The 15,211-nt window shown below is 43.4% G+C and overlaps 1 protein-coding gene across 13 annotated transcripts in view; it reads right to left on the reverse strand.

Moving 5' to 3' along the window:
* Nucleotides 1–15,211, reverse strand: part of DST (dystonin) — a 488,177-nt gene that overhangs the window by 430,606 nt on the left and 42,360 nt on the right. For all 13 annotated transcript variants that reach the window (XM_082414288.1, XM_082414278.1, XM_082414289.1 and 10 more), the window contains exon 3: nucleotides 10,032–10,232. In XM_082414288.1, coding sequence (XP_082270414.1) covers nucleotides 10,032–10,232 — 201 coding nt within the window. The remainder of the gene's footprint in view (nucleotides 1–10,031; nucleotides 10,233–15,211) is intronic.

Below are 15,211 nucleotides of genomic sequence, written 5' to 3' on the forward strand. Positions count from 1 at the left end.
GATGAAGAGTGGACCCCGCCCACCACAACTAGAGAAAGCCCTCGCACAGAAACGAAGACCCAACACAGCCAAAAATAAATAAATAAATAAAATAAATTTTAAAAAAAAATATATATATTCCATTGTATGGATACATCACATTTTGTTTATAATTAATCCATCAATGCACCTTTTGGGGTGCTTCTACCTTTTGGCTAATACAAATAATGCTACTATGAACATGGGTGTACAAACATCTCTTCCCCAGACCCTGCTTTCAATTCTTTTGGGTATATATCCAGAAGTGGAATTGCTGGACCTTACAATTTCTATTTTTAATTTTTGAGGAACTGCCATACTGTCTTCCAGAGCAGCTGCACCATTCCACATTCCCAGGAACAGTACACAAGAGTATTTAAGCCTCATCTTAACATCAGATTAATTTAGGTATCTGATCTTCATCCGCCATAGAGATGCTGAGCTGCACGTAGTGGGGGGTCAGTGCTGACAGGTCAAGGATATTCCCCAGCATCAGAGTTAATTAGCTACTTTACCATGTGATAACTGAGCAGAAAGTGTGGAGGCTGAGGCATGGACTTGGTAGTATTAGACCAAAGCGGACTTGCCAATACATTGGTACCCTGGGGTGGCGGTACAGATAATGCAGGCTGTGAGCACACTCTCAAAGGCATACAGCTACTCCTCAGGAATGAGTCAGGATGAAAACATGCATAATTCCTCCAGTCTACTGGAATCTATATTCTTGTCCCTGAAATTTCTCACCCAATTCCCCAAGTGCTCTTGGAGCTGAAGCTCTTCCTAACGGACGGCAGGGACAAGGGACGTCTGCTTCCATCTAGACTGATGACCTGGGCCAGTCCTTACTCTCTGAAACTCACTTTTGTCAGATTGGGTTAACAATATAAGCCCCACTCAAGGTACAAATTGCTTGTGCAGATTAAATGAGATCATGAATATGAACACACTTTTCAAAATATGAAGTGTGAAAAAAATGCACAACCTAAAAGTTGAGAGTTATGTTATATTCGGCAGACAAAACTGAGGACTTAATCCAGCGACACAGCCTCTCAGCTAGCTCTGAGGGATGGCTCCAAAGAGGCAAGGTGGGGGAGCCAGGATATACAGGAGTTTTTGTAACAAAGACCAGGTAGTCAGAACATCAAAAGATTATTGTTAATAAAGAAAACCAGACATCTCAAGTTAAGGAATTTAGCACTTTTCTATGTATGGAAAGAGCCTATGTCTGGGCTCATTGAAATCTTCCTTTGATACGTACCTCAGCTATCTGGGGCCAGTATCCTGTGCTTTCTCATCCTGAGTCCCTTTGGGGGGGTGCACAATGAGGGGAGACTGCAGTGACTGACTGCTAGATGGCAGGCATTCTTTGTTTCCATCCTGAGTTCCCCCAAGGCTCACCGTCGTGTGGCTGTAATGTGATGGCTCGATGGCTGCAACATCTTTTGCTTACTAATATGGAAGGCGGCATTTTTTCATTCACAAGTGTTACTGCAAAGCAGAAGTTTTCCTGAAACATCACTGTCATTTCCAGAACTGACCACTTTTCTCCCAAGGCACAAACTAAATTCTGTTTGGATATGTTCGATTGTTCAGTTTCCACAGTTTGACTTTTTTGAACCACACTCATCACCTCACAATTGGGAACAAAAAAAAAAAAAAAAAGAGGCACTACTGAGAGAAATCAGATGGATTCTTGCCACTCACCAGGAGGGGGCTGAGAGGAGCACAACAGTGATATTTGGGAAAACTGAGAATTAGGTCTAGGAGAAAAGGTCCAGAGAGATGGAACCATAAGCCCAGAAAAGAAGCAGCTCTTTGATTCTCAAGTACAATGAACTGGCTATGAATACAAGCCATCAAACAAGGGGAGACCTCATCATTGAAAGCACAGGACGAAAGGGAGTGAGACAAGCTCTAGATCTTCCACAGTACCTCTTCACAGATGGTACAATAGGAAATGGTTTTAAGTTGTAACCCACAGGATTTAGGCAAAGGTCAAGGAGTCACCCCAGGCAAACACGGCTGTTAAACATCAAACAGAATTTCAAGGGAAGCGCTAACTGTGTCCTTTAAAATAAAGAAATTTATACCCATCTTTGGAACAATTTAACATTCTGGTTAGGTTAGAAATAAAGACTGTTCTGGTTAGAAGTAAAGTAATAAACTAGACCATCTCTAAAGGAGTTATCTTTTCAGCTCTTTTATCCAACCCCTCCATGGAAACTTTGAAGAGACAAGTGGCTATCTAAAAATTTTCGGGGAAAAAAAAAAAAAAAAGACTAAAGCGTGCCTGGAGCCCATGCTCCGCAGCAGGAGAGGTCACCGCGGTGAGGGGCCTGCAGGCCGCGGCAAGGGGCGGCCCCCACTTGCCGCAGCTAGAGGGAGCCCGTGCGCAGCAATGAAGACCCAACGCAGCCAAAAATAAAAAGACAAAAAATCAATTAATTAATTGATAAAATTTTTTTTCTGTAAGTTTTGTTTGCTTGGAGCTTAAAGAATTTAAGGTTTTCAAGACAACAGGTGATGCTGAGTACAAGAAAGACAAAAAGAATGGCAACAGGCCTTGCTGCAGTCAAATGCTGGCTTCGAAAAGAATCATCAGTTAGAAGAATGTGTTTATTTTTCTACAAGCAGAGTACATGAACCCCTTCACCAAGTTCATTTTGGTTTCATGAGTTGTTTGAGAAACTAAACTCTATCTACATTAGCACCATTCATTTAATATAGACCACGTACCCCGCATGCTCCTGTGCACCAATTATTCTTATACCTACTGATAGCAATTTTATAATAAATGAAACCTTTGGTAAGGTCCTGTAAGGGAGGTGTAGCAATGAGCAAAGACTCAGTAAGCTGAATGGACATTATCCACAAAATCCTTCTGAAGCAGTTAGCAAAAGAAATTTGACTTTATTCATTCAGTTCATTCTCTATAACTCCAAAGGGAAAAGGAAACAAACATTTCCTTTAGGAGCTTTGTATTCGCCAATTAATTAACCCAAAGGAAGGTGTGAGCTGTAAGCAAGCCTTCGCCAGAAAGGGAAGTGTCCCGAGGTTATGCAGATAAAGCCGCATGGGGTTACACACTGGAAAAGGAAAGGGAAAGGGAAGACCACTTAACAACCTAAGCAGGAAAGGGACAGAGAAACATCCTACATTCTCAACAAGATCAAGGATGTCTGGCTAGTCTTTTCTACACAGTAGCAGGCTCCTGACTACAAAGATGACCTGAAACCTGTTAATATTAATTTAAAACAAAGAAAAACTATGCAAAAGGGACTTCCATGGTGGTCCAGTGGGTAAGACTCCACACTCCCAATGCAGGGGGCCTGGGTTTGATCCCCGGTCAAGGAACTAGATCCCACATGCCGCAACAAATGATCCCGCGTGCCGCAACTAAGATCTGGCCAGCCAAATAAATAAATAAATAAATATTAAAAAAAAAAAAAAAACTATGCCATGTTCCAAAGTATCTTGCAGCCTTACAATGACCTAAGCTGCAAAGAGAAAAACAGAAAATTTCCCCAAGACTCGAAAACAAAATCCAACAACGGAAGGAAAAGGAAGGTGAGGTCAAGGAAGTGGTCTAGCAGGAGAAAGGGCAAGGCTGGGAAGGAGTAATCCATTTGCATGGGAAATCCTTTCCTGCTGCTCTTTAAAGTTTCTACCTGAGATGCTGCCTTTTCCTGGCCGAAGACGAACATCCTTCAGTGAAAGTCAAGAGCCCTGGACCCACCTCTGCCTAAGGCACCTGTAATTTTTTTTCCTTTTTTCTTTCATTCTTTTTTTTTTTTTTGGTGTATTCAAGGGTTTGTTTTTCTGTGTCACTGAAAACAACAGATGTATTCAGCTGTGTGTACTTTTTTAAATTGTGTTTTCCCCTACCCCCATCCCCTACCTCTGGTGACCACCAATCTGTTCTCTGCATCCGTCTTTCTGAAGGAAGGCGTCAGAAGTTAAAGGGAACCTCCGTCCTCTTCCTAACCTCTTGGCTCTGGAGGACCCCAACTGAGCCCTCAATGCCCTTCTCTATCAGTATTCACTTCCTGGGTTATCCTGATCAGTCTCCTGGATTTGATAATATCCGTGTACTAACAGCCCCATGAAATCCGGACCCTAGGAAATCTAGTAGATATTTCAGACTTAACATATCCATACTGGAAATTTGATTTCCACCCCTCAGGCCACACCAGCTTCTTCCCCAGTGTTCACCTTTCAGAAAGCAGGACCACCAATCATCTGAGTTAAGCCTGCCTGTCCTCCAACCTGAGTCAGAAGTACCAGGCTCAAGACATGGAAACAACCTAAGTGTCCACTGACAGATAAATGGATAAAGAAGATGTGGTACATAGATGCAATGGAATATTAGCCATAAAAAAGAATGAAATAATGCCATTTGCAGCAACATGGATGGACCTAGAGATTATCATAAGTGACGTAAGTCAGAGAAAGACAAATATATATCACTTCTATGTGGAATCTAAAATATGACACAAATGAACCTATCTACAAAACAGAAACAGACTCACAGACATAGAGAACAGACTTGTGGTTGCCAAGGGGGAGGGTGGTGGGAGAGGGAAGGATTGGGAGTTCGGGATTAGCAAATGCAAACTATTATATAAGGATGGATAAACAACAAGGTCCTACTGTATAGCCCAGGGAACTATATGCAATATCCTGTGATAAACCAGAGTGGAAAAGAATATGAAAAAGAATATATATATATATGTGTGTAACTGAATCACTTTGCTGTACAGAAGAAATTAACACAACATTAAATCAACTACACTTAAACAAAATTTTTTAAAAAATTTATCAGGCTTGATAATCCAGTTACTTGGGACAGAAGCCCCAGAGTGAAGGACTGAAGCTCGTGGGCCTCGGTTTTGCCAGCACGGGGAGAGGGCTACCGCTTGGCTGGTACCTGGGGGCGCTGGCAGTTTTTAATCAGACAGTCCTTCACCTCTATATGCTAGTGTCAGAGACTCTAAGTCCAGGAAATGCAGGTGATGGGGTTGAAATGTGCACAAAACTTGAATCAGTGAAACGTAACACGGACAGAGTCAGAGTGCCTGGTTATTTTCAGGTGCTCTAAAGTTTTGATTTCCCCTTTTTGTTCTACATTAACAGGCTCAAGTGAGGGCACTAGGTAGAAAGACTCTTGCTGCCTCCCAGGTCCTCTGCCCCAGGAGGAGAGGCTGAACGAAAAGCATGGCAAGAGTGAGGTTTGGGGCTTATCTATGCTTTCCAGTACCATTTAAAAATAGGTTTTGATTGATGCAAAAGTTAAAAAACTACTATGCAGCTAGGAAACCTGAGACTCAAACTGATGAAAGTACTTAGGAGGATTCATTAGGATAAACCTCTAGCCCTAGACACATGATCATTTGAATCTATTGCAACTGCTCCGGTCGGAACACTTGGGTTTATATCTTCGTTCCATCATCCACCAGCTGTGTGACCTTGACAGGTTTCCTCCTCCAAGAGTGAGCACCTGCCCCAGAGAACTGCTGGGAAGATGAAAGGGGAGAAAACGGGGAAGCATAGCGACACCTGCTGCCTGTGGGCTGCCAAGGTAGCAAGCGTGCAGTGACATGAGCGCTCCGGTGATGGTGATGTTTCAAGCTCTAGGATTCAGACCCAATTGCAATGTCAAAATACTAAAGAAACAAGGGAGATGTGGATCTAATTATCTCTTCTGCTCCAAGGTGGTAAAAACTCCTAAATGTTCCAGTGACATGTCTCAATATATGGGATAAGTCCCAAGACCTAAGAGAGAAAATCAGGATAAATGTTTGGCTTACTCACTCTTAGAAACATCTCATTTTTCAAAAGAGGGGGAAAGAAAACACATATATTACTAATTATGTTTATATTAGTGATCTCCGTTACAAATTCTTATAGCCACGTTGGAGTATAAATGATGAATTCAGAAAAAGTAAATAGGTTGGAGCAGCCGGAGATGCTAAAGTATAATGCATTCCATGTGGCTCGGGGCCCGCTTCCTGGCTGAAAGTGCACGGTCACAGCTTCTGAGTCATCTCCTTCACTGCTATGTCCTGTGTCAGTCTTTTGACTCGTGGGCCTGTTTCTTACTCAGACTGCCGCTAGAAACGCCTGGAGTGCTTCACATAAAGTCATTCAAATAATACTGAGTCACCACAGCTGATTTATTTTTATTTCATCTCCAGGCCACCATCAGAGTTGACATTGACTCGTCCCCCTTCTCCCTCCCATTGTGTAAGCCGGAAAAGGCACAGGCTCCGGGCTCATGTGCTGGCCCTACTGGCTGCACCTAACCAAACCCAGAAGAGGACCCAAGGCTGGCGCTCAAGTCCACCTACAGCATGAAAACAGGGAAATGTCAGCAGAGGCTGAGCAGGAATCACATGACATACGAAGCCAACAGCCTCCTGCTACCAGCTCTGACGATTTCCAGTCTACAAAACAACGACCCCTAGGAGAAGCACACAGATGGAGGAAGTGAGCTTTACCCGCCCCAAAGAAGCTCCTGGAATGTTTTTATTGCCCCTAGCAACAAGGCAGCCTCCACTGCTATTTCCTGTCCTCTAATCCTGCTCCCTTCCAAATGATCCTTCCGAAGGAGAGAGGGCAAAGGCCTTCCGGAGGGCAAAGGCCTTCCTCAGCAGTGACCACCAGATGCCGGCAGAGAGCTACAGGCAATGTCCCAATCCAGGTCCTAATCACCGGACACCCAGACCTCTGTAGTAGCTACTGACCCGGCCCTGTCCTGCTCCCCTCTGACCCACCCTGCTCAGGTTTAATTCCTAAAATCCTGCTGTGATGACGCTACTCATCTCTTCCAGTGTCTCCATGAAGCACAGAAAATGAAGTTTAAACACAGTGGTATTCTGGCCCCATCTCTTTTTCAGGCTTTATCTTGTACGTTTCTCATAATCCCCCACATCCAGCCAAACAGTTCTCAGCACTTCTGCTTACTCTATTTCCCAGAGCTGACGTCTGCTGGCTCTCCAATTCCTACCCATAATTAAGCCCAACTCAATCCCGTCTCTTCCGTGAAGTAGTTACCCCCAACCACCTTATTTGGGGGGTAAAAGAAAAAACCTCTCCATTCTCTGAATTCCTATAGTGCCTAACCTACACGTCATGTATAAATGTCATTCATTCATTTGTTCAATAAAATGCATCAGATGTCATATGCCAGGAAATATGCTAGGCCAGACGATATGGCCCCCAAGGAAGTCAAGGTCTGGGGGGGAAGGAGAGGAAGGAATTACCATGTACTGAGTGTTTATGCCAAGCAGGCCACCTAATTCCACCCGTCAGTTCATCCTCACCCCTCAGTGAGGTCGCCGTTGTTATTATCACTTCACAGTAAGAAAGCTGAGTCTCGAGGAGTTGAACAGCTCGGCAAAGATGACCACGTATGTTTTTTACTTGCCAGGGTCCCTGTCTGTCCCCTCAGACTCTGCCCATCCCTGGTGACTCTGCCCTGTCCTCGGGGTGCTGATCTCTGGAACTCGCATCACCCACACTCCCCAGCCCTCTGGTGTCCTGTTGGGTCGGGTTGATGGAAAAGCAGGAGCTGAGAAGGCAGCACATCTGCTCCCCCTGCCCCCTTCCTGACTCACTGGGTTCTGGCCGGGCTGCACGCCTCGGCCACAGCTCCTGGGGAAGGCTGCTTCCTTGGCTCCAGCCCTCTGACCAGGACCCAGCAAGGCCCCTGCCGTCTGCCACCCCTGCAGGCGAGGGGTGGAAGGTAGGTAGGTAGGTAGGTTGGTAGGTTCCACCTGAAGGCTGCTGGAGCATCTCAGCCCTGCCCATGCTTCTGGAAACATTCCTTCCATTAAACTCTTATGGTGCCAGCTGTTTCCTGCCGGATACATAGAGCAGGAGTCGAACCCGTGTCCGTCTCACTACTGAGCCTGCCTTTTTCACTTGAGTAACTGCGCTGCTGGAGATCTGTACAAAGGGCCGAGGACCAAAGCAGAACGCACCTCACTCTGATGGGAAGGATCAGAAAAGACTTTCCTGATCAAGCCACCTGATCACGAGTCAGTGTTCAGAGGTGAACTGGAATTCTCCAGGCAAACAGAGAGTGAGGAGAGGTGTTCCAGGGCAGAGTCACCAGGCATGGGGACTATGTCTTGTGACCAAGGCAGTTAGGTACAGTGCTCAGGAGGGAACAAGGGGGGGTGGAGGGTTCCTAAACTTTGATGATGATCACGTACTTCTCCATCCACATGGGGAGATTAGAAGACAGAATTAGCTAGATTCTGAGCAGGAGAACCAATGTGCCTATTCCCTACCTTCAACAGAGCCCCGTCACAGAAGATAAACCCAACGATTCAGCATAATATATCCCTTAATGACCCTGGTCTCAGCTACCAGCACCACCTCGAGCTGACCCCTGAGCCTGCCACACCGTCACGCCTCTGTGCTCTTGTACACGTTCTCCTCGTCAGAGACTCCTCCCTCCACTTCCCACCAGATCAACCCCTCCTCTTCCAGGATGGCGCCTCAGGCGTCTGCTTCTCTGCAAGTATTTCTGGCCTTGTGCCACGTTCCCTAGTGCCGGGTGCACAGTCCACGGCAGCACCTCCCTAACACAGGCCTGCACTCCGTTTACTCGTGTGCGTGTCTGTCCATGGACTCAGCTGTGAAGTGCTGGGCAGCAGGAAGGCAGAAGGTTGCAGAGGAAGTGCGGGGGCCCTGGAGGCCAACGCCTAGACCCAAACCCTAGACTCTGCCCCCAAACAACTGGGTCAACTTAGGCAAGTTATTTACCTCTCTGGGCCTCAGTTTCATCATTCAGAAGATGAATAATTCCAGTTACATAAGTAAGCCCTCAATAACCGTTAGTTATTAATACATACCTGTGCATCTCTTATTTCCTGTATAAAAAAAGCTTACATTTGTTGAATGAATAAATTTTCCTACAATTTCCTGTTGCTCCACGTAAATACCAAATTCTGCTTAGCCTTTGTTTTATTCAATCATGAAAGGAAGGCTCTCATCTCCAAGTATGTGCTTATTTTACCATTGGCTAAACAGGACCTTTTCTGTAAAGGAATTCAACTTCTTGCCATTGTCGCTGGCCTGGTAGCAAACTCCACATGTGTCTGCTACACAGTTACGCCACAGAAGGGCAGGTCTGTTTATATAATTTACAGAGACATATTATCACGTCAAATCTTGCTGGCTCCCCTCAGCTGGCATTGAGTCACGACAATCATGGGCTCTCCACAGCACAGGAGGGACTCATAGGGAAACTTTTTTTAATGCTGAAGCAATGCAAGATTACTGCAGTCATGAAATACTCCTTGAAAGTTTTTTAAATGTCAGTGTCTAAGCCCCAAATCCTTAACTGTCACAGCCCCGGCAACAAGTCCCTGTGTAAGAGCCCCAACCAAGATAGAAGATCAGAGCACACGGAACAGCGTGCTCAGGAGATGAGCAGGGGTGAAGACCAGGTGGGCACCAAGCTTCCCAGGTAACTGTTCAGGTAACTTCCCTGGTAACTGTCCAGCTAAGGCAGCTCGGCCGACAGAGACCCAGGGCACTTGCTAGAAGAGGACAGCAGTGCCGCCTGGGAGCAACATAAAAGTCACCCGGAGGGGCCAGCTCCCTCAGCATCACCCAGAGGACAGCTGCAGACGAGGGGGTCAGCCCCTCCCTCCACGCCTCCCCATTCCGATGCTGCTTTGTTGTCACCCCCCTCCACCAGCTCAGCTCTCACCACTGCAGGCCTCGGCTGGGTAACTCCATGGCCCCATCCGGGCTCTAGACCCCACTCTCATGTGGTCAGGATTCACCAGCTTTCAATCCCCCCGCCCACCGCTGACCAGCGCTTCCTGGGAAACCACATTCCTCGCTGGCACTCGCGTGAGTTCCCGACGACTTACTGGGACAATAAGAGAATAACCGAATTACTTAAAGTCAATCTGATGATTTTTGAAGACTAAGAGAAGGACCACCCCATGTGACAACGTATTTAATATTCTTTGAGAAGACAGTTCCCTACTTACAGGTCTTCTGGTGGAAGCGCCTTGGACGGAGTGGTAGAATTCTGGCTGGACGCGGCTGCTTTTCTTGATTCTTCGTTTCCTCACTGAGATCTCCTGCTCGCTCTGGTGGTGAACCTCTAAGGCAGGCTTGGCTTCTTCCAGCCGGGCAGCTGCAGCCGCTGCGGCCCGTCTCCTAAGGTGCCGAGGGCTGGCTCGGAATCCCTGGGGCAGGAAATACAAGCGAACAGATGCAGATTGGTCCTGAGTCAGTTGGGCAGTTCTCTGGGGCTAGTTGTACAGAGACGTCCAAAGACACCAGCTCTGTGAGCTCTTTGACCACCCAAAGTGAGCTCAAAGTGTAGCAAGTGTAGCAAGGCTTGTGTGTCCTGCAAAGCATCTCGTGTTCCGGGGCCCAGAGTTATTCTACCTTAAGAGATGTTTTAATCCAGAAATGCTAGTTTAAAAAAAAGTCGGCGGGCATACTGCTTTACTTATGTGGATATAAGTCAGACTAAGTGTGAAGAAGGGGGGCATTTTCTACAAATTCTAGAAACTCTTAGGAAAACTACATAAAACTCACTTAAAGTGACCAAAAAAAAAAAAAAAAAAAAAAGTAAAACATGTTGGTACAGTCATTCTGGAGAACAATAACCCAGTAAATCCACACCCCTGTATCTACTCCGGAGAAACTCTGGCAAGTAGGTCCAAGAAGATATTCAAGCATTGCTTACAATGAATATTAGAAACTGTTTAAATCAGTCTTTCCTCAACTTCTGTCACTTTCATTCCACCTTCACATTTTTCTAAGATTTGAGCACCATCATACACACCTCTGTGATTTATCTTATATCCAAATGTACATGGACTATTTTAAAATAACTTCTTATAAGCACTACAGGGCAGTACACAGACAGCAAGCAGCCAAGCTATCTGGGTTCACACACAGCCTCTGTCACTTCCTAGTTGTGTGACCTTGAAGAGTTACTGAGAGAGTTATGTCCTCATCTGTAAAATGGAGATTAAAAACAGTACTTCATTCATAGGGATGTTGAGAAGCATAAATGAATTAATAAATGTAAAGTACTTAGAAAAGGGCCTGGCACACAGCAATATATAAGGGTTGGCTATGATTATTAGGTATATTGCTTGTGTGAATAAAAGATATTCTTAAAGACAAAAGTTTGTTATTAATCAGATGTAAAAAGGAAAATGAATCACACTGCAGGTGTGCCCTGCTGATAGACACATGAGGTACCAACCACCCTGGTCATCAGGAGAGAGTTCCTTGCTCCAGAGAGTCCCAGGCACTTGTTGTCCTGAGAGTCCAACTGTCTGGGCTAGAACCCCAGCTCTCCCACTTACTAGGTGTACGATCTTGGCCAAGTTACTTCTCTGAGCCTCAGATTCTTCCTCTGCCAAATGCATACAGTATTCCCCCTCTAGTAGTTACATGGTATTTAGATGAGATAGTCCACATCAGCCTCTTAGAACAGTACACAGATTACAGTAAGCAGTCAATGCATTACCGCCTTATTATTACGGTTTCACTTCCTGGATGCTACAGCAGCAACTCACCTGCCAGCAGTTCAGAGCTATGATCACAAACACTGCAAACAGCACACAGTCATTGCCGAGCAGGCATTTTTTTAATCTCCCTAAACCACTGTAGAGAATTATTGGTTTGGGGTTTATTACACTTGCTTGTCCTAAATACTATAAAAAGTAAGCCATGACTTTTAACAGAAGGAAATTTTCTTTTAAAACAGTAGGTGGTGCTATAAGCTCTCACAGGTGTTAATGGGATTTGATGGAGTCAGTATAAAGTCCATTTCTCCCTCTAGCCATTTGATCTTACCCGGATGCCCTTCAACCAGTAGGTGATGGGAACTTGGCAGTCTCTTGGTAGTGGACTGCTGCCATTTTTAGGCCACCGTTTTTAAATTTATTTATTTATTTATTTATTGAAGTATAGTTGACTTACAATGTTGTGTTAATTTCTGGTGTACAGCAGAGTGATTCAGATATATATCTATATATCTATATATAGATATATAGATATATAGATATCTTTTCCAGATTCTTTTCCCATATAGGTTATTACAAAATATTGAATATAGTTCCCTGTGCTATACTCGTATACTTGTCCTTGTAGATGATCTATTTTATATATAGTAGTATGTTATCTGTTAATCCCAAACTCCTAATTTATCCCTCCCTCCCTTTTCCCTTTGGTAACCATAAGTTTATTTTCTGTGTCTGTGAGTCTATTTCTGTTTTGTAAATAAATTCATTTATACCATCTTTTAGATTCCACAAATAAGTGATATCATATGATATTTTTCTTTCTCTTTTTGACTTACTTCTCTTAGTATGATAATCTCTAGGTCCATCCACGTAGCTGCAAATGGCATTATTTCATTCTTTTTTATGGCTGAGTAGTATTCCATTGTACATATTTACCACATCTTTATTCATTCATCTGTCAATGGACATTTAGGTTGCTTTCATGTCTTTAGGCCACCCTGTTTTATCAGCACCCTTTGGGCAGTAACTTCTCAGATGCACAGTCCTGATACACAGCTAAGTCTGGGTGCTCCACAGCCCACTCTAGATCTTCCCTCTCAATAACCTGGTATAGTTCCCAGGGAGGCTCACAGTCAAGGATCAACCCATTGCAGTCTCTCTGCTTGGACACTGAATACTAAGCAGAGGGATGTAAAGACTGAAAGTAGCAGAAGGAATTCATCAGTCTAGTGGATGCACCAAAGACCTTCTGAAGCTGCCTACTTCTGTTATAACAATTCAGTTTTGATTGTAAATTATACCATACATTTGTAATAAATTCTCTTTTGGTTTAAGTCAGAGTCAAATTCAATTGCCTGCAAACAAAACCCCTGATGCATACTCTTTCTGTTAGGTTTCATGTGGCTAGCTATTTTCCTCACACATCGAATACTCAGACTTAACCAGGCTGTTTGTTTAGACTGTCAAAAAAGGGAGAAGATATTAATAGCAATAATTTACTAAGCACCATTTAGGCTAAGCCTATTATATCCACTTCATAGACAACCAAACTGAGGCTTACCAGGAGTAAGTAACCTACCTAAGGCCAAAACTCACAAATAGAAAAGCTCGTCTTTCTAACTCCAAACCCGTGCCCTCTCCACTTTGCTCTTAGGTAGGGAGGTTATAAGGCAGTAATGCATTCAGAGCTAATCTTCTACATATACTCAGAACATATGTTGACTGATTAAAACAAGAAATGTCTACAAACATTTTAGATAAGTCAGGCAGAAATTGAAAAAGTTAACATTTTCAAGTAAGAATTATTGTTATATAAGATCAAAGCACCATCCAGTTTACTGATGAAGCATCTGAACAAATGGAAACTTAATGCAATGAGTATTTATATAGAATTGTTTTTGTGTTATTGCTGTACCTGAAAAGCTAAGTTTTATAGGTAAAGACAGAGATTTACCATATTCAAATATTATGAAGCTCAATAAGCTGATGTTTATAAAGCATGTAATGCCCCATAAAAACCCTACGATTCTCCTCATCCAAGGCTAGAAATAAAGTATAGAACAGAAGTTCTTGAATCCATGGATAAAATTCAAGGGAGATGGAGCAGGCAATCAATGAACTTGGATGGGGAAAAATATGTCTTTATTTTCACTAAACGCTAATTAAAACTTAGCATAGGGCTTCCCTAGTGGCTCAGTGGTTAAGAATCTGCCAGCCAATACAAGGGACATGGGTTCGAGCCCTGGTCCGGGAAGATCCCACATGCTGCGGAGCAACTAAGCCCATGCACCACAACTACTGAGCCTGTGCTCTAGAGCCCATGAGCCACGACTACTGAGCCCACGTGCCACAACTAGTGAAGTCCACATGCCTAGAGCCCATGCTCCGCAACAGAGAAGCCACCGCAATGAGAAGCCCATGCACCGCAACAAAGAGTAGCCCCCGCTCGCCACAACTAGAGAAAGCCTGAGCGCAGCAACAAAGACCCAATGCAGCCAAAAATAAATAAATTAAATAAATTTTAAAAAACAAACAAACTTAGCATATCCCTCAATTATAAATGCAGGCCATAAACCTGGTATTATTAGCAATATCTGACTTTTGCCACTAAAAGAAATCACAGATATTTAAATATTAAATTATAGTGGCTGAAGATATCTTGAAATACCATTTATATTCATTGTTACTTCAAAATCAAAGTAGTCATTAAATCTGTTACTAGATCTTGTTATTTAATGCATTAATAAATACATATATTGCTCTGTCAAAAAATTTTTTTAATTGAAATTGTAATTTTAATTGAAGTAAGGTTGATTTACACTGTTGTGTTAGTTTCAGGTGTACAGCAAGGTGATTCAGTTATACATATTCTTTTTCAGATTCTTTTCCATTATAGGTTATTATAAGATATTGAGTATAGTACCCTGTGGGGTACACTAGGTCCTTGTTGGTTATCTATTTTATACAGAGTAGTGTGTATCTGTTCATTCCATACTCCTAATTTATTCCTCCCCCTCTTCACCTTTGGAAACCATAAATTTGTTTTCTATGTCTGTGAGTCTGTTTCTATTTCATAAATAAGTTCATTTGTACTATTTTTTAGATTGCACAAACGAGTGATATCAGATATTTGTCTTTCTCTGACTTACTCCACTTAGTTAAAGATAATCCCTAGATCCATCCGTGTTGCTGCAAATGGCATTATTTCACTCTTTTTTAAGGCTGAGTAATTTTCCGTTGTATATATATATCACATCTTCTTTATCCATTCATCTGTTAATGGACATTTAGATTGTTTCCATGTCTTGGCTACTGTAAATAGTGCTGCAATGAACACTGGGTGCATGTATCTTTTCAAATTAGAGCTTTTGTCTTTTCCAGATACATGCCTAGGAGTGGGATTGCTGGATTACATGGTAACTCTATTTTTAGTTTTTTGAGGAACCTCCATACTGTTTTCCATAGTGGCTGCACCAATTTACTTTCCCACCAACAGTGCAGGAGGGTTCCCTTTCCTCCACACCCTCTCCAGCATTTTATCATTGGTAGACTTTTTGATGATGGCCGTTCTGAACAGTGCAAGATGATACCTCATTATAGTTTTGATTTGCATTTCTCTAATAATTAGCGATGTTGAGCATCTTTTCATGTGCCTGTTGGCAATCTGTATGTTTTCT

The sequence above is a fragment of the Balaenoptera physalus genome (assembly GCF_965194825.1).
Source record: "Balaenoptera physalus genome assembly, chromosome: 11".
Lineage (NCBI taxonomy): Eukaryota > Metazoa > Chordata > Mammalia > Artiodactyla > Balaenopteridae > Balaenoptera > Balaenoptera physalus.